The sequence below is a fragment of the Oryzias latipes genome, chromosome 23, assembly GCF_002234675.1.
Source record: "Oryzias latipes chromosome 23, ASM223467v1".
Lineage (NCBI taxonomy): Eukaryota > Metazoa > Chordata > Actinopteri > Beloniformes > Adrianichthyidae > Oryzias > Oryzias latipes.
Window position 1 is genome coordinate 21378520 of NC_019881.2, and position 22696 is coordinate 21401215.

The 22696-nt window shown below is 43.2% G+C and overlaps 1 protein-coding gene across 14 annotated transcripts in view; it reads right to left on the reverse strand.

Annotated features, from left to right (window-relative positions):
- Nucleotides 1–22696, reverse strand: part of celf2 (CUGBP Elav-like family member 2) — a 219168-nt gene that overhangs the window by 35343 nt on the left and 161129 nt on the right. For all 14 annotated transcript variants that reach the window (XM_023952426.1, XM_023952422.1, XM_023952424.1 and 11 more), the window contains 2 exons: nucleotides 12172–12220; nucleotides 7459–7593 (listed from right to left, as the gene is read on the reverse strand). In XM_023952426.1, the coding sequence (XP_023808194.1) occupies nucleotides 7459–7593; nucleotides 12172–12220 (184 nt within the window). The remainder of the gene's footprint in view (nucleotides 1–7458; nucleotides 7594–12171; nucleotides 12221–22696) is intronic.

Sequence of the window (22696 nt, forward strand, 5' to 3'; positions counted from 1 at the left end):
GCAAAATTAATTTCTTGAAACAAAAAAACAAAACAAAACTGCAGAATTAAACGGTTTTATGTAACTGTAGATATTAATACTACCAGTAGATGGCAGCAGAGACAACCAAGGCTAGGAGGCTCCAACTCCAATATGAGATAACGAGTTTTTGCGACTGTCTAAAATTTACGTTTATGCAATCAAAGGGTTTTGTCGCAGAGAAAAGCGGCTTTGGGCCGTTATGAAACACTTCGGATTAGTGTTTTGTCGCATATTTGTAAAAGCTGATGCAAAAGGCACTTTTCTCCGCTTTAGATCAGCTGATTCACAGCGAACATGTTGGTGAACGGTATGAATTACGATAGGTCAAAGGGCGTGTGTTGTTTAGGTGTCACCGGTGACATCACAGGTGTTAAAGGCTTCTCTAAGGAAAAATATGTTCTTAAACTTTTTTTGAATGTTAAAGTGTAACATGTTAAAAGACTTTTATTTTGTTAAATCAATAGGCTTCTTTCAGTCCTTTTCGCCCACCAGGTGAAAATACGGCTAAGAAAGCCAACAAACAAAACTTGGATTAAAGGTTTTGCGATAAAATGTCAAAGATTTGCAATATAAAGTAAATGTAATGGAATAACCTGTTCTTTAGTCTTGGTTCACATTTTTCTGAGCTCCTCTGTGTAAAATTATTGATCTATTCATTTGTTTTTGGCTGCCATAGATCGTCCACGTTGAACAAAGAAAATTTCTAATTAAAAATATTTTTTTATTAAATAAATTGCAAAATAATTTACATCTTAATAACTAAATATTTAGCATAATTTAAAAGTAAACAAAATTGATGTACAGTCTACCATCTAGAAAAAAACGATTTAATCTTTTAAAAGATTATGAGCGATTAATTATAACAGAATCTGAAGGACGGTTTCTATCAAATCAATATTTAAATAATGGGAGGAGCTTAATGCAGAAAACATTTGGATATCAAACCTGTGCTTTTGGTCCTCACACACATCTAAATGGAGGAGCGTCACCTTAAATAGAAGCTGCACGTTTTTCACAGAGAGCTCTTTGCTCTGTGCAGGATTCCTGGCTTCTCCTCAAAACAAGAACGGGGGCGGAGCTCCCACCGTTCAGGCTCCAACTTTTTCTTTTTTTACTTCAGGAGGTAAAATCGTCTCCATCTTTATAAATTCAATCTTTTGTCATGACAAAGCTGCATCTGAGGTTAGCAGTGATGCTGCTTTGGGCAGCTAGGGGTCATTTTCTCACTAGTGCTCCCCGTTGGACTGCAAAAACTGAATCTTAAGAAAGTAAATCAACCCTTGTTTTAAATACTGGCTTGTTTTTGTCTTTTAAGAAAAATAAGATTCAGGCAAACATCTCTTTTTTTATCTTAAAGTAAGAATTATTATAAAGAACAGTTTTCTTACCACATTTGGCAGATTTCTTTTGCCTTTTTAAAGAACATTTTTCAAATTTTAAGAATTATTTCTACGGGGCCTGTTTTTGCAGTGTATGACAAACTCGTCTTTCTGTTTTTTTTTTTGTGTTTTTTGTCTTCCCTGTCTCTAAAGCTACGTACACACCGTGATGTGTCAAAGATAGAAATGTCAACGCGGTTCAAACCTGGTGAATCTTTCTTCAGGCCTTTTTCTTTCACAGCTCGATTCCGATAAACGAAAGACTTGCTGTCACAGAATTCCAGCAGTTATTAATTCCTCCTTCATGATCGATTTTCAAACCCTTCCATGGATTAAAAAAAAAAAAACGTTCCCCATCCTTCACTACCAAATTGGAGTTTCTGACTGGTCAAAGTTCAGCTGGTTTAACTTTTGGCTCGTGTTCATTAGCCGCTAGTTTTGTGCGTAGAGCTGGACGACTGTCTTAAAAATAATGTAGCGACGCGTGGACGAAGATTTTAACCCAGAGACGCACGTTTACGCACATCTACATAACCTTTTCATTGAAAGTGACCATTTGAGCGTGTGTTTGTGAACGTAGCATAAGTCTGCTTCTCTTGATTGCTAAGGATGGGATTACATGTAATCTGATATAATCTGTTGATCACTAAAATTCAGATTATTTGTCTTTACTGGAAGAGTTCAGACCAAATAAGAAATTTAAATTATTTTAAGAATAAACCATTTTTCCGGTTATTTTTATTCCATAGCTGCTAATATAATAAACAGAACATTCTGGTTCGGAGACTGTGGTTCTGACTTGTTGAGCGCCGCGTGTCCTTCTGAGCAGAAAGACAACGAGCTGACTTTAGAAATGGGGTCGCCTTAGTTACTAGTTTATCTAAAAAAAACCTGTCATTCAGATATTTGAGGCGAGCCGCATCGCCCCCTCAGAACTAGCTCAGTTCTTGAGGGGGCGTCCATGTGGGTTAGTCCTCTGGACTGATCCTGAAAGCTTCTGGAGTCTAGTACTATTGTAAAGCTGTCAGCCGCAGCATCATCTCGGGTCTGAGGAAACCCTCTTCCGTCTTTAACGGGTTTGCGGATCTTCATTTGCTAAGATCGGCGTTCATGAGACATGGGGGAGGAGGACTTTTCTTGCTCGTCTTGTTTCTCCTGGCTGCAGAGATGGAACGCCGCTTGATCGCTATAAATACCTCACGGGCCGCATTCTGTCGTCAGTGGAGATCCACACAGTCCTTTAATGAAAGTAGGCTAGCTCCCCAGGCCCAGCCATCCACTGGTGGTGTGATCCATATTTTATTAATAGCCGGATTGCAAAGCGCTCCTCTGATTGATTCTGTGCTTTTAAGGCGAGGTGGACCCGAGACCTGCGAGATCCAAGTCCCGCTAGGTGATCAGGTCATCATGGGGTCACCGGGTCGGATTACCAAACGCAAACACGGATCTGCAGATCGCTTATGAAATATTCATGAAGACAAAAAAGAAGGGGCTGGAGAGAGATGGAAGGAGGCCGGCGGAGGATGTCTGAGAAAAACAGGACAAATTGATGCAAGAGAATATTCTAGGACAGCCAGGGTGGATTTGGAGCCAGGGAGGGTGGTGCTGTTTGAAGAAGCAGGGGAACATGGGAGTCTGAGTACGTTTAGCTGGAGGCAAAGACCGGTTCTGGTAGAAGGAGAGAAAAGTCACATTGAGAGGGGGAGTCAACGATAAAAACATCCAAACGTCCGACGAGAAACAGCAAAAAATGTGACGGGACGTGGAGTCTACATGACAGGGGGTGGGGGGGTGGGGTGGAAGTAGAAGACAGGTGGATGAAAGCCCCTGCATCTCCTCAGCACACAGAAACCACAACGGTAAGACAGGAAGGGGTGAAAATGGATGACGGAGGCTGGTAGGATGAGCCAGAACTTCAAAGGTTTCACCGGGTTGTTCATGAGATGTCATGGTCCTGTTGGAACCCATGACTGTATATGAGAACTGGACTGACTGGCCCCTCCCCCCGGCATTCTAAACAGGAAGTACATGCTGGTTCCAAGAAGCCAAAATCCTGTAGACTTCAATAGACAAATAAACAGCTGTCGTTCTATTGGTCCGAATCAGCATTCTTGTTAAAATTATCTTTTTGTTAATTTTTTTTTTCATTATATTTTTGTTTGTAGTTGTTCAAGTTCCAAACCGACCAATCAGATGGCGGCTGGCCCCCACCTCCAACATTCAAAACGTTTAGCCCACTTTCAAGTGGTAGGGGATGTGGCCTTTCAACAAGCTCACTCCTGATTGGTGAGAGTGGTTGCTATTGACATTCCAACATGGCGGCATCTGTATCGCGAACAAATGACAAGTGTTCAGACTGGATTTGGTTGGAGTAGGAAGTATTGCTACGTTCACACCGGCCTCAGCAGCGCGCATAAAGCTGACGCCTTCCAATGAAAAGCCTATGTAAGCGTTTCAGGCACTGAAAGGTCAAACTTTGGTGCGAAAGTTTGACTTGGGGGACTTGGATTTGGGGGACTTGGATTTGATAGTGACTCCTAGATGGCGTCCCTTTTCATTTTGGGAAGTGTCAACAGTTTGAAAACTAATGGAGAAATTAAACAGAGGCTGGAATTCTATGACACCAAGTCTTTCATTTATCAGAATGGAGCTGTGAAAGAAAAAGCCTGGAGTGAGATTCACCAGACTCGGACCGCTTTCACACCAGGACTCCACCAACTGTAGGCACTGGGTAGCGACAGTCCAGCGTCAACACCGTATGCTAAATGCGTTCTTGACTGCGTGACACTTGCTCGCTGTGTACGCCATTTAAGCTGTAAAGATGATGTCACACTCACTCAGTCCAGTTCTCTTATACAGTCAGTGTATGGTTTCTAAAACGTTTTGCTGAGTCAGCGCCTTGGACGTTTGGGGGTTTCTGCAGATGGTTCGGTCGGGATCACAGTTTGCGTCAAGCCACGGCGCGGGTTTGGACCTGAGCGATGTGCGTTTGAAGTAACAAAAGCATCAAACGCCGCCTGTTCTTGTGTCAGACCGCTCCTGCCCTGCGTCCAAACCGGTCAATTAAGTTTGTATCTTTCAAAATAAAATCCCAGTTGAAAGTTTCGTCTCCACCATGAAGTGCTTGTTGGTTTGATTCGGTTCTGTAGTTTGAAATATTTGACCGTCTGTTTCGTTTAATTTTCTTCATTATTCTGTCCTGATAACTAAGAATGAAACTATATTTGTATCTAAAGACGATGGCGAGACTTTGCATTTCTGAATGAACGGCGGCGCCTCAGAGGAAACCATCAAACGCCGTCTCCTCATGCCGACGGTCGGACTGAAAGCCCTCAGCCTCAAGATGGAAGTAAAGAGCTTTGGTCCGCCTCTGAAAGAGAGGCTTAACCTGAGGGTGGATGATGTGAGCCGAGGATAGGAGGTGGGGACGGGGGAGGAGGGGAGGGGGGCGTTCAGGAGCCCGGGCTGAGAGAGCGAGAGATGGGGGGGAGGTGGGGGGGGAGAAAAAAGGAGAAGGGAGGGGAAAAGAGATCTATAGAGCGAAAAGGAAGAAGCATGTATTCACAGCGGCCGCAACAGCTTCAAGACACGGCTGCAGTTCATTTGCATTTGACTCTGCAGGCACTGTGCAGATTATTGGGGGGGGGGGGGGGGTTCAAATGAACGTATGTGGGGGGGTTGTTCAATCGAACAGCTGGTCGGGAAAAGGACTCGGTACAAAACGGAAAACTGGAGTTCCTATGTAACACAACGGTGACATGAATGCAAAAGATTCCATTTGTTCATCATGAATGAGAACAGTTACAAAACTGCAAAAAGTATCTGCATCCCTTTGTTTTTGTTTCTTTTAAATAGATTGACTTCAAAGTCCTTTATATATTTTAGATTTAAAAAAAAATCAATGATTGAAGAACAGACAGACGGTGCAGAAACTTTCCAGGAGCCAAAATGACTCCAGCAACATCTGGATTGACGAAACATTTGGACAAAAGTCCTGGGTGTGTTGTCTTCAGTCAGACTTCCAGAGAGACAGAGACATGGTGGAGGTAGTGTGATGGTATGGACTCAGTCCGCGAGCTGAAACCTTTAGGCTACGTTGCCACTGCCGTGGCAGCGCGCGTTCAAGAAACCACCTGCGCTGTAGAGCCTATGCAAACGCAGGAAAATGTGCGTTTTGGGCTGGAGTTCACGCAGAGCTAAGCAAGTTTCTACAACCGTTTTCAGGCTCTACGTACCAAATGTGTGACCATTTAACGAGCGTTGAAAGTTAAACCAATCAGGGGCAAAGATTTGGTGGTGACAGATAGATGGTGTACATTTTAAAGTCACAACTGTGTGAAAATTGATCACCAGAAAAAGAGTGTTTAGTGTGGTTTGTGCCTGGCCGGAAACATTTGACACCAAGTGTTTCAAGAGCATTAGCGACTCTTGAACAGGCGTGAAATGTGTTTGTAGCGTTAGGGTTCTAACATCCTCCAGTGTCAATTTAGCAAAACAAAAACAATAAATGGGGAACTCATATAGCAACTTTTGTTCATCTTTTGGTGCATAGGAAATGATTACTGTTCTCACAAAAGCAAGACTTTCCTAATATTTTTAACAGGGGCAAATACTTTTTTACAGCCCATTCTACCTAATCTAATGTTACAAAGGACACATCTTTCATTTTTGACCATTTGTTGGTCTGCACACTCATAAACGTGTTAGGCGTGGCCCATGACAGAAGGAGGATCTTTGCATCTCAGATTCTATAAACTTCAGTCAGCAGATGTTGAAGTTAACCCTTGAACACCTGAGTTACAGCTTTCAGCTTCTACGACTTCAACCGTTTACATAACTCCAACAGATTCTGAACGTCAACGTTGTGTGTTGCATGTGAGCACAAAGCTGCTTTACTTCACACCAACATTCATTGGAATTAAGTTAGCGCTAAACGGTTGTAAAGTTATGGTCGTTTTAAGAGCGTGTGTTATTTTGCTGTCGCCGGCAACAGCTCCTGTTTACAACAACTCAACAAAGCAGGATGGTAGAAGCATTATGATGAGGGCTTGCTGCCAATTTCCATCAAATTGGTGGAGAATGAAATGTGTCAAAGTCTAGACTTAATAAAAAATGTGCAGAATCCCCCGTCTGGGGTTGTACTAACTACCTAAAACGGATCCTTTGGTTTGGTTTAGACCTGGTTGCATAAATTAAAACATTTTGTAAATGAAAAACTTTCATAAATAGAATGCATTTTCTTATTTGAATCTTATACAGCTCTGTGATGGACAGGCGAACCACGCGGGGGGGTGATCCTGCCCTCGCCCGACAGCTAGGACAGGCTCCAGGAACCCTGTGACCCCAAAGGGGTTGGGAGATGGATGGATGGATGGATGGATGGATGGATGGATGGATAGATGGATGGATGGATGGATGGATGGATGGATGGATGGATGGATGGATGGATAGATGGATAGATGGATGGATGGATGGATAGATGGATGGATGGATGGATGGATGGATGGATGGATGGATGGATGGATAGATGGATAGATGGATGGATGGATGGATGGATGGATGGATGGATGGATGGGACGATTGGTCATTTTACCGACATACTCATAGGAATTTAAAACTGAGCCAGGTGCTTTAATTTAATTTTTCTGAGAATCACTGCACTCGTCGTCAAGGCAACATAGATGTGACAGTTCATTGTTGCAGCTTGATCGCTGACACTCTGGTTAAATGATCAAATCTACCTGCCAGATGCTGCAAAGACGTACCTTTAATTTAGCAGCACAAGCGGCAGAAGTTCAATTTTCAAACAAGTTTTTCCCCCCAAAAATGTGATAAATAATCCAGTTTGCATCGATTTCTGGAAAAAAAGGATTACATCGGAGTCTTTTCCCAACCAGCAAAGTCCAGCCTCACTGTTTCAAGTGAAGTTATGTTTGAATCTTTGAACGTGAATGAACTGCAGCTGCTGGAGGCCGTTGATCCGCAGAAAAAAAAAAGAACAAAAAAAAAGATCGCACAGAGAGCGTCAAAGTGTGGATGGAGTCAGAACGACCGGTACCTCTGCTGAGCCCGTCGGGCCCCCGGAGGATCCGGCACTCCTCAATCTGTCCGAATGCAGAGAACATGACCCGGATGTCGTTCTCGTTGCACTTCTTTGACACCATGCCGATGAACAACTTCCTGTCTTCAACAGCTGCAAAAGAGGAACAAATAAACATTCAGAACTGAATCAATAAAAAGTGGAACAGCTGGAGATAATATTTATGAAACCGCAAATGTTGCTGTGGATCAAATTTCAACAAAGGCTTCATCGACCTGAACTTGTGCAAAAAAATGACTTTTCTTTTTGACTTTTATTTGTTTTTGTCTCTTATCAGTTTAGCGAAATCCAAGAAAATTGTTTTCATTTATTTATTTTTTTACTTGTGACATTTGAATATTAAATTGATACAGGTTGGATACAGGTTTGTGACAGATTACAGACCAGTCAGAGACATGTTGGAGATCATTTGGAGACAAGTTAGAGACAACTTAGAGACATCTGTCACATCAGTTATTTTAAAAAGGTTTGACATCCTAAACATAAATAATGCGACAAAACTGGTTTCAAACTGAACATCATGTGATCTTTACAGTCAGTTTAGTGGAGGAAACTGTAAAATTGACTTTCATCTACAGACTGGAAAGTCTCTGTAAACATTTCATACCAACATAAAAGAGGTAAAAAATGCTTTAGTTTCTGTGGACCAAACATCTTTATAGAGTCAGCTAAAAACCTATCTTTTTAAAATAGTTTTTTTTATAATTCTTTTTATATTCTGTGTTTTACTGAGAAGCCCTTTGTGATTATCATCTTAAAAGGTGCTATACAAATAAAGTTTATTATTATCTCTATGGAGTCAAATTTTTTTAAATTAAAGCAACAGTGTTGTCAACAGTTGCAAACGTATGGAAGTTGCTGCTTCAATGTTTCCTTTTCAGTCTAAATGATTAAGTTTGAGTTGATGAGTCCAATCAGAGTTTGGGATGAACAACGGTGGATTTCTTGACGATATTTCCAAACAGGGCAAACACTAATCTGATTTACAAATATTTGCTTTTTCTAAAAGTTTCTCCAATTTTAGAGTTATTAATACATTTGGAGAGGCATAGAAGTGGTTTATATTCCTACATATAGGGTCATCCACAAATGACTCCCTTATCGGACTTTGTTGACGGTGCAATGATGCATTCAGGGTCATGTATTTATGCTGTTACCAGTTTTGGGCTGATGACATTAGACACACAAACCAACTGGCTATAGTAAGAATCTCATTTCTAAATCCTTGATATTAGCTGGTAAACCGGTTGAGATTGGCCAAAAAAAAGGAATCGGGAGAAAAACGTCTCAAGCAGAAGAGAAAAGTGGGATTTGGAGCATTAGAAGCCGTCATCAGTCGGCCTCTCCCAAATGACACAATCCCGCCGTCTCAGGTGCAATCTCCAGGAAAAGGCAGCATGGCGCCCGGTCCGCGTGCCTCGGCGAGTGAGCGTGGGGTAACTTTGAACTGGAGTGGGGGAGCGTGTGCGCTCTTTACCCCCACCGTTCTATGTAATGCTAATCCAATTCATTTTTAATGAGGAAACTGTCAGCTCTTACCGCGAGGCGAAAGAGATAAGCGGTCGGTTGCACTCTGGGAAATCAATAGTGCGCTTGTTTATTTTGCTGTTTGGATTGTTTGTGTGGGTAAGAAAAAAAAAACACACAAAAAAAACCCGTCAGGATACGCAGCCGAGATGAGAGTCGTCTCCAAAAGCTGTAACTCCTCTGTACACAGAGAGAGCATCACTCCAGAGGATGATTACCGCACATCTTACAGCAATGTAATTAATTTACTCTGCGTCTGCGGAGGGAAGAGGGGGGGGGGCAGATATCGCTGCAATTGACTGTTTCTGATTTTCGGCAGCCGGTCGGGCGATAAGGCTCATAAAAGCTTTGCATTCTGGGAGACACTGGAGAAGCCTTTCACGGCGAGTTTGAAGAACACCCCCCAAAATCAGAATGACAACGGCCTAAAGAGGAGGAGAAATGTCCTCACTGTTACTGTACTCCACTAAACTAATAAAGCTCCTAGGAGCCATTCGTCACTATTAAAGCAAATCCGGCTCTATTGAAGGCCGTTACTGTTAAGTGGATGGATGCGTGCCACGCCGCCCGCTCCATATTTCAGCGCCCTGCCTTCTTTATTAAGTTCCCGCGTCCCCGCCCTGACAGTTATGTCTTGAACGTCACATTTGGCTGTATTTCAGTGGAGCGGATGATGGCTTTTTAGAAAGATTCCTGCTCTGCCCTCCAGGATGCTGTCATTTAACCGCTCCCGCAGAGCGCCGTGCCACTTCATCGTCTGCGTCAGCCGCTGCCTCGTCAGGCAGGAGCCCCTGCGGAAACCCCTCCAAACAACAACTGCTTTTGATTCCCGCCTCAAATCCTGAGTGAGGTTCCAACCATTCCGTCCATTTCCACATTCTGCTCAATTACTCAGCTTTAAGGGTCGGCTCCCCCAAAACGCACATTTTCCCACCTTGTCATCCATATAATTCAAGTTTAATTTGCCAAAAGTATCAGTTATCTGCCAGTGATCTCTCTGTTTTTGCAGGACGGGCCAAATTGAGGTCCGCTGATTATCCATCCAGAACATCTGTTCCTGGTCATTACACTCGTCTGAAGGTGGCTCCACATCCTTTGCTCCACACAAAGGAAACTCCAGCAACTTTCAGCAACCAGGCAGGAAATACTCTGGCGAATTTAGGAGCAGGTTTTAATTTAAAAGTCAAGGTTTGTCCCTGCCGTCCATGACGCCATCGTGGACTCATTTGAGCATCAGGGGTTACTGATGAAGACCAAATGAGGAATCATCGGCAATTGTTCGTACACAGAAAAACTGAATAAAATGTCAGACTTTTGACACACTGGCATCAGATATGTGAGTGTTGAGTTTGTGGTCAATTTAAGTGGCATGAATGGGTCAAATTCTGTTTTTAGCTTAGACTGTATCACAGAACTGGACCGAGTCATTGTGACGTCAGCCATAGAAAATGGTTAACGTCTGGCTCCAACCGAATAAAGACAGTTCAGTCACCATTTTGAAACCGGACATCATCAGTAAGAAGTTAGTTCAAGTTGGTCAGAGTCATGGTTTCTGTGGTAACCACTCTGGCCAATCAGGACTGAGCTTGTTGGACGTCCACACCCCTACCACTTAAGAGCGGGCTACACTAAATCTGTCCAATGTTTTGAATGCTGGACGTGGGGGCTAGCAGGCTCCACCTTCTTTTATTGAGGGATTTGATTAATCAGTTTAGAACTTGAAAAGCTGGAAAAAAACTATTTTAAAAAATTAGGATTACAACAACGGTTCTTCTGCCCAATAGAATGACTGACAGCTGTTTATTTCTCTATAGAAGTCTATGGGATTTTGGCTTTTTTGAACCAGCAAGTACTTCCTGTTTGGAACGCCAGGTGGGAGGGGTCACTCAGTATGGTTCTCATATTCATATTCAGTCAAGGACTGAAGGTCTCTTTAAAGTTCTATTCTGAAGAAAACTGTTCTTTTTTTATCTTTTTTAACATTTTTGTGGCATTTCTGGGACACGTATAAGTAGTTAAGATGAAACTGCGTTTCTGAGCAATTCTTTATTCAAATCAAGATATGTCAGGAGCAGAGGAAAACCCGCCATCTGAAAAAGCTCAGTTGGACGCAGCAACTGAAATGGGCGGGGCCAGACAAAGAATTCCATGTACGTCTATTTTTTCAAAACTGTGCGGCTGCACAGCTCCGATATTGCTTTTGGTTTCTGTTGCAATGCCACAGTAATGTTTAGTTGGGGTTGTGACAGACTGTAAGCTAGCAGGAGAAAGTGTAAACAAAGGAATGATGGGACATCAGTGGGGGCTTACTTCTGCACCAATGGTACGACCCACAACTAGAGGCAAATTTCTAATGAACTCCTTCCACTCTGCACAAACTTTGTCCCAAAGAATGACAGGTTTGGGGATTTTTTCCTAAAAACGGCGTAATCATGATTAAAAAACCACTTTCAAAATACATATAAGTATGATTGGAGTGAGTCTTTATCATTTTTCGTCAGCATTAGTTGAAGAGTACCACCAGTAAATTCCTGTCCAATTACACCCAAATCAACCTTTTTTCAAATAACGTGTAACCAAAAAGGGAATGATTTCCAAACAGCCTCATTTAAAAAAAAAACACGAAGGCCTAGGTCAGGGCAATTCCACGCCTCGAGGACTGTATTACGCATGTATGTTCTGATTGACTGGACACACCTGAACCAGGTAATCAGTCATGGATACCTGGATGGATAGAAAATAGTGGCACATGTGTCACTCAAACAAATGAGGGACTTCCTGTGGAGTTTCCTGTCTCCAGGATGCACTTAAGTATTGGAGGCTTCAGGACAGACTTTTTTTTTAGTCAAACTAATGCAGTCATGTGTGTGTGTGTGTGTGTGTGTGTGTGTGTGTACAGTAAAGTGCGTGTGAAGCGTTTGTTTGAGCGCGCGGCGGCGGGGGCCGGGCGCCCGCTCAGCACAAGGCTAAAACGATTCAACTTCCTCTGACCTCCACTGGAAGAGTCTAAATAATTCATTCCACATACGAGAGAAAACAAGAAGAAAATCAGAATTCCTCCTGGACGCCGCGCTCTCTCTGCAGCAGACGGACGTTACCGAGCCGCCTGGTGGTGCGTGTGCGTTTGTGGGCGGAGCCACTCACCGTTAGATTTCTCACTGTCTGCAGGCTTCATCTGAATAGGGTGGTGCATCTGTGAAGAAATAAGCAGGAGAAAATCTCTGTTAATTCTACAAATACAAATATATGCACAAGTATTTGGCATTATTGCTATTGTTTTTTTGTATGCTACATTTTAAGAATTGTTTGATTTGTTGTCATAATTTCACCTTTTGTTCACGTTAAATTCATTTTTTATTCATGCAAACTCATGAGGACAGTAAAAATCGTTTCCATGACGCCTTCATTGTTTTCTACGGTAACATCCACTCACATTTCAAACAGATAATGGAAGAGTCGGCGTCCACAATGAACCACCTAAACCTGACAAACCACGCTAACGAGTTGGGCTTCTGTTGACAAAGGCGCAGACATTTAAACAAAAGGAAAACATTTCATGAACAGCAGAAATGACAATTTACAGCTGAGAAACGATGAAACAGAAGTCGCTTTTAAAGCCGACATGTCTCCACAAGTTGGAAAAGAGAGTCGTCCTTCCAAATGGCTAGTTCCAGTCCTCCATTGGTTCGTCTGTGCTCTGTGAGCAGCGTCCGCCTCCTCCGACTAGTTCATGGGAACGCAGCAGCGTCCAAGGTCAGCTGAAAGAGACGATCTGTCCGAGGATCTGGGTTGACCATGAGGCCCGTTCCCACTGAGATCCAACCAAAAGACTTCCACCGGGAAGCCTGACCCTAACCTGAAGGCGTCCTGACCACATGTCCACACCGTCCTGATCTACCCGTCTGTAGGAACTCCTCCTTCACGTAAAAACCCCTCAAAATCAGGGGAGCCTACATTTGTTTAATCTAATCTGAAGTTTTTCGAGTTCTCAAATGACAAACCAGCTCCTCTCTTTTGAAGGTGGGAGTGCAGCTAAATCCCAGAGACCCTCGGAGAAGCAAAGGTGCTCTTCCTCCCTTTGTTTTCCGAGTCGCCTGAATCCAGGCTTTGTCGTTCTGGAGAACGCCATCAGGGAAGAGAAAAATCAATTGCCGGTGAAAGCAGAGAAGTAGAGCAGTGTTTCCGATCAATCCAACGTGTCTTCCAGCGGCGGGGGCAGGCCGACCCCCACGCCGCCCACAGGAACTCCACACAGAAAGACTCCGGCTGACAAACACCAACCAGCAGCACAGAGACGGTTGGAGTAGACAACTAGAGGGTTTCTGAGTCTCGGCCAGGAAATCATCACAACACAGAAATCCTTACAAGAATTTGACTCCCAAAAATGTATTTATCCAAATCTGTGTGCTAAACAGAAGACTTGTTATCCAAACTTCAGGACGTGACTTGGACCTTAAATGTCAACGTGAGGTTTGTTTTATTCTTCCAGGTAAAGAGTTGAAGAGTTCAAGAATTAGTGTAGACCAAAGGTTTATGAGTTACCTTTGGGTTTTCAGTAAAAGCCCTGAGCTCAGCTATTCGTGAGTTAACTGTTATTTACTTGATGAAATGTGACTTTAGCTTCTTAAACCAAACCCTGAACTTGGATCAGTTTATGGAAAACTCAACCGGTGATCAAGGACTTGGTATTTGACTCGGACTTGTTTCTCAAAGACTCTAGATCTGCATTCAGACTGGACACATTTTGTCGGCTTAAAGTCAACCAGAGTTTGTTTTCCCCAATAATCCGGACTAAATGTTCAGTCTGAATACAGCCAAGTGGAACCAGGTCATCTGGTAATCCACATGTAAAGTTTTAATAAGTTAACCGTCCCGATAAGAATTGAAAAGCACACCACGTCCGTCTTTCTCTTAATGTTTGATCCGCCCTCGTAGTTCCTGGCCAATGACTGAGGAGATCTTTAGTCACATGGTTTTGTTTCCAAGCTTTGGTCTGGAACAGAACGGGTCACATGATGCCAGTCTGAATTCAGACCAAACGCAAGGTTCAGAACTCGATCCGGGACTAAGGATTTCTCCAGTCTGAATACACCCAAAGACTTGCTTTAGATCAGACTTGGACTTGCTTCTATTTTGACTAAAGCAGGTCCAAGTCTGATCTAACATGACTTGGACCTGATTCTCAAATACTTCAGGTCCGACTTGGCCAAACCTGTACCACAAAATAAGACCCTTTGCCTTAAACCATTTAGGGCTTGGACCTAACTTGACACTTCAAGTTAAAAACTTGACTTAAACTTTTGATCAGAATTTGATTGAACATTTAAACTTTGGAAAATAAACACGGAAATCTTTACTAAAGCCTCAGCATTCTTGTTGTTTAAACCTGTTTAAGGAAAACAAAAAATGTTTATTATTTTTTATTCAATGGGGTTTCTTGAAATGTTAATTTTCTTTGTCATTATAATCTGTAATTTGACAGAAGTAAAGAAATGGCTTTGGCCTCAAACTTTAGCATTTGTCTCCCTTTTTTCTGCAGCTCGAGGACAGAAAAGGATGCAGCGGCGTCTCTGTATTTTTCCGGGAGGATGATGCATCTCCTGCTCATTCTGATGCAACGCATGCCTTCCTAATTCAAACATCTGATATCCAGATAAAGACAGACCCGTCGTTTGAAGCTGCTGTTCGTCTCTCTGGTGTCTGACGCTTAAATGGAGGTGAATGATAGACGTGTGTTTGAGGTGTTGGCTCTGCTTTTATAAAGGAGAAAAAAAAACACACAAAAACACTTGGCGAGACGAGAGGGCTTTGTCGCCGCTCTCAGCCGCCTCCAAACTCTCCTCCTTTGTCCCCTTTTATTCCCTCCATCTCTCTTTCTTTTATGGGAGATTACGTGGCTGTTTGATCTGCGGAGAGACGAATGACAGTGATTCTCCAAATCTAGCCCGGTATCAATCACACTCGGAGTCAAATACCAGCTGCGAGTGTGTACGAGGGAGTCTGTGCGAGAGTGTGCGCGCCCCGTCTCACCCATTACACCTCTGGGCTCAGTCACGCGATGACAGAGGGCTTTGATCTTCCAATTCTATCACACACCTTTATCCAGACTCTCCCCTCGTCTTGCTCTCTTTCTTATCACCTTTTTTTTTCTCCCTTCTCAAAGGCCTGTCCAACATCCACGCTTACAGATACGTTCCAACACCTGCCTGAAGGGGGCAGTCACGGCAGAGGGAGACGGATGTAAAAGGACAGCAAAAGAACAGAGGGGAATGAGAGGCTTTCGACAGGGAAACAACAAATGAGGGAAAAAAAGAAAACAGGGCGAAGTGAAAATGGGGCGGACAGGAATAGTCTGCGGTGCTCCGGGCGCCGGCGTCCGTACAGTATCACTGACACAAGGACAGATGCAGGGACGCCGCGGCGTGGGTTGAAGTCACATCAAACGAAAGAAAGTCGTGTCAAAGCGGACCTGGAAGCCACATCAAGTCAGTCTGTGTTAATCCATTTCAAAGAGTGTCCTCTGAAGGCAAAAACAAAAAACAACAACAGGCATGACAGCCGCCGCCGTTCACTCCTGCCACACAGTCCTCCCACTCACAAAAAAAATACTGTCTGCCTTTCAGGCAGCTCCTCCTCAGGTCTGTCTACCCACAAGGCCCGGCGGGCAGCGGCGCTGTCGACATGTTTGATCTTGAAAGCTCCCGCTGAGACCAGCAAAGCACAAACTCTCCTCCAGTATCCCACAATTCCTCAGTGCTGATTCTTCCGGCCTGGAAGGCCACAGTCTGCCGTTTGTTATGCGCTCAGCGGGAATCTGCCTGCACATGGACTCGCAAATCGCACCAAAATCTACGTCCTGTTTACCTGTTCTGCCCTGAAAGCCTCCACTAAAGCCCAAAGTCACCCCGTCTCTTTGGGAAGACTTCGGCTAAAGAGGCGTTCAGGAACCACTCCAAGCCTCTGCGCCATAGTTAATCACATGATTTACTGACTGGAGAAAACAAGCTGAAGGAGCTTTGCATGGTATCTGTTTAGCTAATAAAGCGGGATTGAGTGTAATTTCCTGGAGTTTGATTACAAACGCAGGAAAAGTTGGTTTGAGATCGAAGAGGCTCTTTATTTGTTTGTAATGCATCTGCGACGAGCTCCACGGTCATCCTTTGTTTTTTCCTCTTAAATATCTTTATTACACAGATATGCTGCTGTAAAATGCTTTTCTCTGGCAGTTGATTATGATTGCATTTCCATATTCATGTGTGACCTGATAGCCCCCCCCCCTCGCTATGCTAATAATGAGGGGCTGAGAACAACAGCTGCTCAACAATGACGGAGAAGCCATTAATTATTACTCACCTGCTATAAATAGCTGGTTTCATAATTACTGGACTGCAGTTATTGTACTCTGGGATCAGCTTTGTGTATCAATAAACAACAATAATCTCAATGATCCTCCTCTTGTCACAGTAAAACTAAACTAAACGTCAGAAGTGGTGGTGGGCGGAGCTTTCTCAGATGTACACGGGGGAAAAAAATGATGTTCTGTAAATTATCACAAGATCTCATTTGGCAATAATGGTATCTATTTTAAATGCAGTGGAAACAATTTTGTATTCTGTACTTGTAAGCAAGTATTTAGTTCTTATTTTAGTGTTCTTAAACCACCCACCACTAGGTGGCAGTGCACCACATTCGGGCTCTTTCAGGTCTGCAACGAACCAGCATGTCGGTAGATGATCACACATTAATCTGCATTTTTAGGCTGAGTGCGCGTCGCTGCACAGGGCGGTCCAGTTTAAATGTTAAGTCTATGCACAGAGACAACTAGAGGTCGTTCTCACATTGCGATAATTCCCGAGTTCAAATACCTAAAGTTTGGCGAAAAGACGCGTAGGCGCCTCAACCAATCAGGACTGATCTGTGACTTGTTGATGCCGAGATCAATAGGTTGAATCCAAACCCAAAATGAACTTTATGATCTATTTGGTTTTTTGCATTGAGACATTAATGAAAAGTTCCTTCCCAAGTCGTCAAACTGGGTCACAGAGATGGAAGTGCCGCTGAAAGCGTCTGTCAGAACATGCAGTAGATGTTGTAGCTCGCCATGTATCAAGCAGCCAATTGGACGCGTCAAAAGAGACACGTATTTGGCATGCGAATCGCGTTTGTTATCAACCTAGCATAAGTGTCATGGTTGCTGTTACAAGGCAGTGGTCACGGCTCTAAACATAGACGAGACGGTGAAACGAGACGCTGAACTACTACAACAGCCATGCCGTGCGGAAACTGTCAATCCAGAAGGAAATCCAGTGTTCCCTTGTTTATTGTGGGAGTTGAGGTCCATTGGTGAAATCTATAGGATTACAGATGTTTCAGGGCAATAAAACTCCTCATTACACACTTTATCCACTTTTCTCAGACATACGTGAACATTTTCACACTTTTCTTTCTAGTTTAAACTCTCAAAGTTCAAACGTTCACAGAAAAATACTTCCAGGATTATAAAATATTAAAACAAAGATGTGATCCAGATCAAAGATCCATTTGGTTTAGACAAACTGAATGCATTCTGTACTGGAGACACAACATGGAGGAGATCAACAAAGGCCTACAACCAATCAAGATGACTGGCGGTATAGCGAGGGAACACTGTGCTGAGGAAACACGACTAACCTCCACGCTCATCGTGATGGACTAGAGGTGAAGGCTAACCTGAAACAAGCAGTTAACTGCGGGTCTCAACTGACCCTTGCACAAGCTAATTCGATCAACTTCCCTTCAGGCTCGATACCCGCAGTAATAATACCATCCTGTCCTTTATTTTAGCCGTAAAAACATTTGCCCTCTTGGTGGTGTCCAGGTGCGAGTGCTGTCGTAGCGCGTCCAACACCCCGGACGTTATCCCATACGATCGCAACAATACATTATGAGCAGAATTCCAACAAAACTTTTCAAAGTCATTTTTTTCTAAAATAGAAATCACGATCTATCGTCTCTGTTATGGTGTTGCAATACATCGGGATTGATCAGATGGAGACGCATATCGCGATACGTATCGCCAAATCACGGCCCGATGAAAACCACACGATTTCAACCTTAAGCAGGGGCATCAGAGTGCAGCGGGCAGCCATGATGGATTTTATGACCTTCTAGTCAAAGGAGCCCCCACCCCCACCCCCCATCCACCGAGGTGTCTGTCCTTCAGACTGGCTGATAAAATGTTCCCTACCTCCCTTGTTTTGATCTCATCGTGTTCCGAAAATCCCAGCAAGCTGACGTGCGCTCAGGACCCCCGTCCCGCCCCGGGCTGATTCATAATTGCCCCCCCCCCCCCCCCTCCCCCAGCTAGTGCATTAGGTGCAGAAGATGCAACTGTTCCTAAATGTTAAGCACAGCCCCTTGGCCAACATTATTCCCCGGCCTCTCGCCGATCCTTTAAAGGTCAGAGGTCGACCGGTCTTGGAGCCAAATGACAGGACTGTGGTGCGAGGAGACGGGTGAACCGTCCGCCGGCGGCTGGCGACGTTGAAGGCAGTTCACAGGATTGAGAACCAGCGCTGGACGGATGCTAACACGCCCACTCTGTCCCTCCCTCCCCGCCGGAGGTGTGACGGTGAGCCGCCGGGTCAAAGTCAGACAGATGGCGCTCACAGTCGGAATTCAATATCACTTGCCGAGACCACACACACGTGCGCACACACCTACTCACACTGCGTTTGTGAGGAAAAAAAGCACCCATGAAGGCGGGAAGCACAAGTATGACCTCCAGACAGCCTCATGTCCAAAGACGCAGCGTCTTCGCCGAACAACACGTTCAGATCACAACACAAGTAGATGTTCAAACGAGTCAATATTTATGGAAATGTGAACGGAGACGAGAACAAAATGATTTAATAGTTTAACCTGATGGACGAACATGAACAGAGCATCAGAAACGTTGAAAAACTTCTAAAATATCGCCATAAATGTCATTTGTCTGTGTTTTCTAATGACAATTAACCCTGGAGAAGTCAAGAATTTGACTTTTTTGTTTGTTTGCGTTTTTTATTTAGAGTTGCAACAACTAACAGCAGCCAAAAAATAAAATAGAATAAAAAAGAAAGAAAAACAATTTTCTTCTTAAAAATGGTCAAACTGGATCCATTAAGCTCTACAGAGTTAAACTGAATAGATCTTTGGATCTTCCAGTCCAAACCTCTTCATGCCACATTTACTTTGATAAAAAATGTAAAACATATATGTTATTTTGGTTTACAGTCAGCAGTTAAACTGTCAAAAATCAAATTTTTTACCTAAATGCATAAAGAACAGTTTGAGATATTAATTTTCAGAGGTGTGCAGTTGGGACGTTACAACAATCGCTTTATACTGGAACGTATTTTACACCGTTGAACTGAATTGTGGGGAAAGTGAATCATTGAATCTCTGCCTTTTTCATGAGAAATGGTTCTAAAGCGCCTAAATCATGAAAAACAACTTTTTTGGGCTTCTACGTGTATTAAAATTTTAATTCCTCACAGAAAACAACCCCAAAGTGGTATTTTGATCCATTCACGCATTTCTGAGTATTTTCTCTAAAACCCTGCTTTCTGTGTACAAGCCCCTCCCAACACATGAAAACCAGCGCATTCTCACATTGTGACATCACAACGTGAGGAACAGAAGCAAGCTCCGCCCCCAGCCAGCAGTGATCAGCTGAACGCTTTCATTCTCTATGAACAATATTTACATCCACCTTTGCAAAAGTTCAGATGTTGTTTGTTTCGTGGGAAAAATACAGAAATGTTGCTGAGGCCAACTTTAGAATGATGTCATGAAATGGGCGGCACCCACATTGGGAGAAAGGCTTAGTAAAACACTTTGGATTTTTGGAACCTGTGTGGCCAAAATCATTCACACTGTTGAATGTTTGTGTGATTTTTTCTTCTTTTTTTTTTTACATATATACATATATACATATATATATATATATATATGTAAATATACTTATATATATATTACCATTGAATTTATTATAACCCAAAACCTCAACTAGATTTCAGCCAAACTTCTCCTGTGATCCTCAGATTTCTTGTGTTTTGACACTTTTTAGAAGTGGGAAACATTTTCTGCTCCTTTTCCCCCCGATGCAAAGTGAGGACTCACTTCTGCTTCTTTATGCTGAAATCCCCGTTTTCAGATTCCGATGAATTTTAAATAGATTAATAATATCCGGCTCATATGTGGCTGCCTGGATTAAAGAGTTCAGCTTTCATTTGCAGTGATCAAAGCCTCAAAGAGACCCAGATGTTGATGTTAAACCAAATCCGTTTGGAGGGAGTCGATATTGCTCCGTCTTGGGATGGCTGTGGGACTTGGTTTGCTGGCGAAGACGTTGACATGACGATTATGGATCCACAGGCAGAATTTAATATAAACTCTCTAAGAACTTCCAGCCGTTTGAGTTTCCGTCCCGGAAAGGCTCTAATCCAAAATCAGGAAAATTTGTAGAAACATTTAGAGAGGCAGAAACAGCCAAGACACTCACACATCAAAGAAAATCAAGAAATTAAGAGGATCAAAATCATAATTATTGATAACATTTATAAGATAATGCAACACATTTAAAAGCATTTAAATGGTCAAAAAAATTATTTTTGTTCTTCTAGTTTTTTAATATTTTGGTTTCTCCATTTTTCAGAAGGTTGCCTAATGCCATTTTTTAGACTAAAGGCCGCGTTTCTTTCTGTGTATAAGGAGTGTGACTTATACTCATTAATATTGGCCCCTGTGACCCCAGAAATGATAAAACAGGTTCAGAAGATGGATGGATGGACAAATATTCGCTCATACATTAATTTTATTCTACCACTATCCGTTTTCTGCTAACAACCGCTAGAGGATGATGTAGTTCTTCTCCTGAACTTCATTATATTTTTCTTTTTTGCAATTTTGACTTAATAAATAATGTTTTTATTTTTCCCTCCTCTGACTAATACGTCGTCAAACTGGGTCACAGAGATGGAAGTACCGCTGAAAGCGCCGTCAGACGCAGCTCCTGCAGTAGATGGGGAAACTCATGGCAAAAAAATAACAAAGACTGAATGATCTCATGGACAAGTGCTTAAACATGTACAGTCAACGCTTCAATGTAGCGATCAGGCTAAAACCTGATGGTAGCTCCTCCCACACACAGCAGGAGCATCTAGCATCTGTATTTTATTGTTAGGCAGCAGGGAGGGACTTTCCCAAGAACCCTCACTGGGTAAAACTCATTGAGCACCCAGGGAATTGAACCCTGATTTCCTGTGCGCAAGTCCTGCACTTTGTTTAGAAGCCTCGCATTTTCTTTCCCAAGAGTGCGACTTCTATTCCAGTGCGACTTATATACGATTTTTCCTTCTTAATCATGCATCTTTCGGCTGCTGCGACTTATACTTTGAAGAAACGTAGAGTCCCTAATATACAACACTTAATTTTTCTTATGGAATAGAAACAAGTGGATAAAGTAAAAAGAAAGTCACTCGAGGAGAAAATACTTAATCCCCGGGTCATAGAAGTTTTTTCTTTATTTTCCTGCAGCTGATTCGGCTGGATTGCTTTGGAAATCCAAAGTTCAAACCCAGATTCTCCTCATCTGCCTGGAAGGTGAGAGTTTAAAATCCTGCATTTTATTTCCCAGCATCCTTTCAGTAACTTCACACTCACAGCTTTGACCCGATACCCTCGTGTCTTTCGTGTCTTTTTGTATCAACAATCCACAAACGCCCACAACTCTGCAAGACGCTTACCATTGACGGTTGTATTCAACATCTAAATAACTTTATTTATAAAGTTTCCCATAAGAATAAAACACAGGTTCCCTGTGGTTTGCATGTCTTCAGTGATTCTTAACACCTGCCTCACAGATATACAGATACATGCAGGCGATCAATCAAAGCAGATTGCATCGCCGCAGAGATAACATCTGAATGTAATCAAAGCTGATCAATGGCGGCTCTGAGAAGTAAAAAGCTGAGCGGCGAGGTGTCATTAAAGAAGGGTTATTGCGCAGCGGCGAGGGGAGGAATGCTTTATGCGCACAGCACGTTGGTCGATGCGCGTTGTTTGTTCAGGTGCAGGACCATTACACATGTCACTGCCCCATCACAAAGGGGTTCTCTGCAATTACCACTCCGGAGGCAGACAGGCCACCAATACCATGAGGATCCACGGCTTCTCCGCCCTTTAGGAGATCTGTGTAAGTCCACGGATCCATACGGCTGCCGCCGTAGGCGCCCAAGGATGGAGGAAAAGGTCGCAGGTGGAGTCAAAGCCAAAAGAGTTATACTCCAGGATGGGATGTTATATTTATCATGTAGCGAGCCATGTGTCATCAAACATTCATGCGTTCTGACCTGGAGGATATTATGCAACGAGCTGAAGGTTACACCTCGGACCAGTGGTGCTGAGAAGCCTGATGGAGTCGGCTGACCAGCAGGCAGCACTTTTAGACGTTTCCCTTCTGTAATCCTGAAACGCACGCGTCTGTGCCCGCACCCCGCCTCTTCCGCGTCGTCATTACTGAGCCTCATTATCGAAATCAATTCAATTAAAGGCTGTAATTGCTGCAGAGAAACCTAAATGCTATCGCAGGAGGTGCCCAAACCTCATCGATGCGCCCGAGCCACGCGCGCGCCGGCACACTCTTATT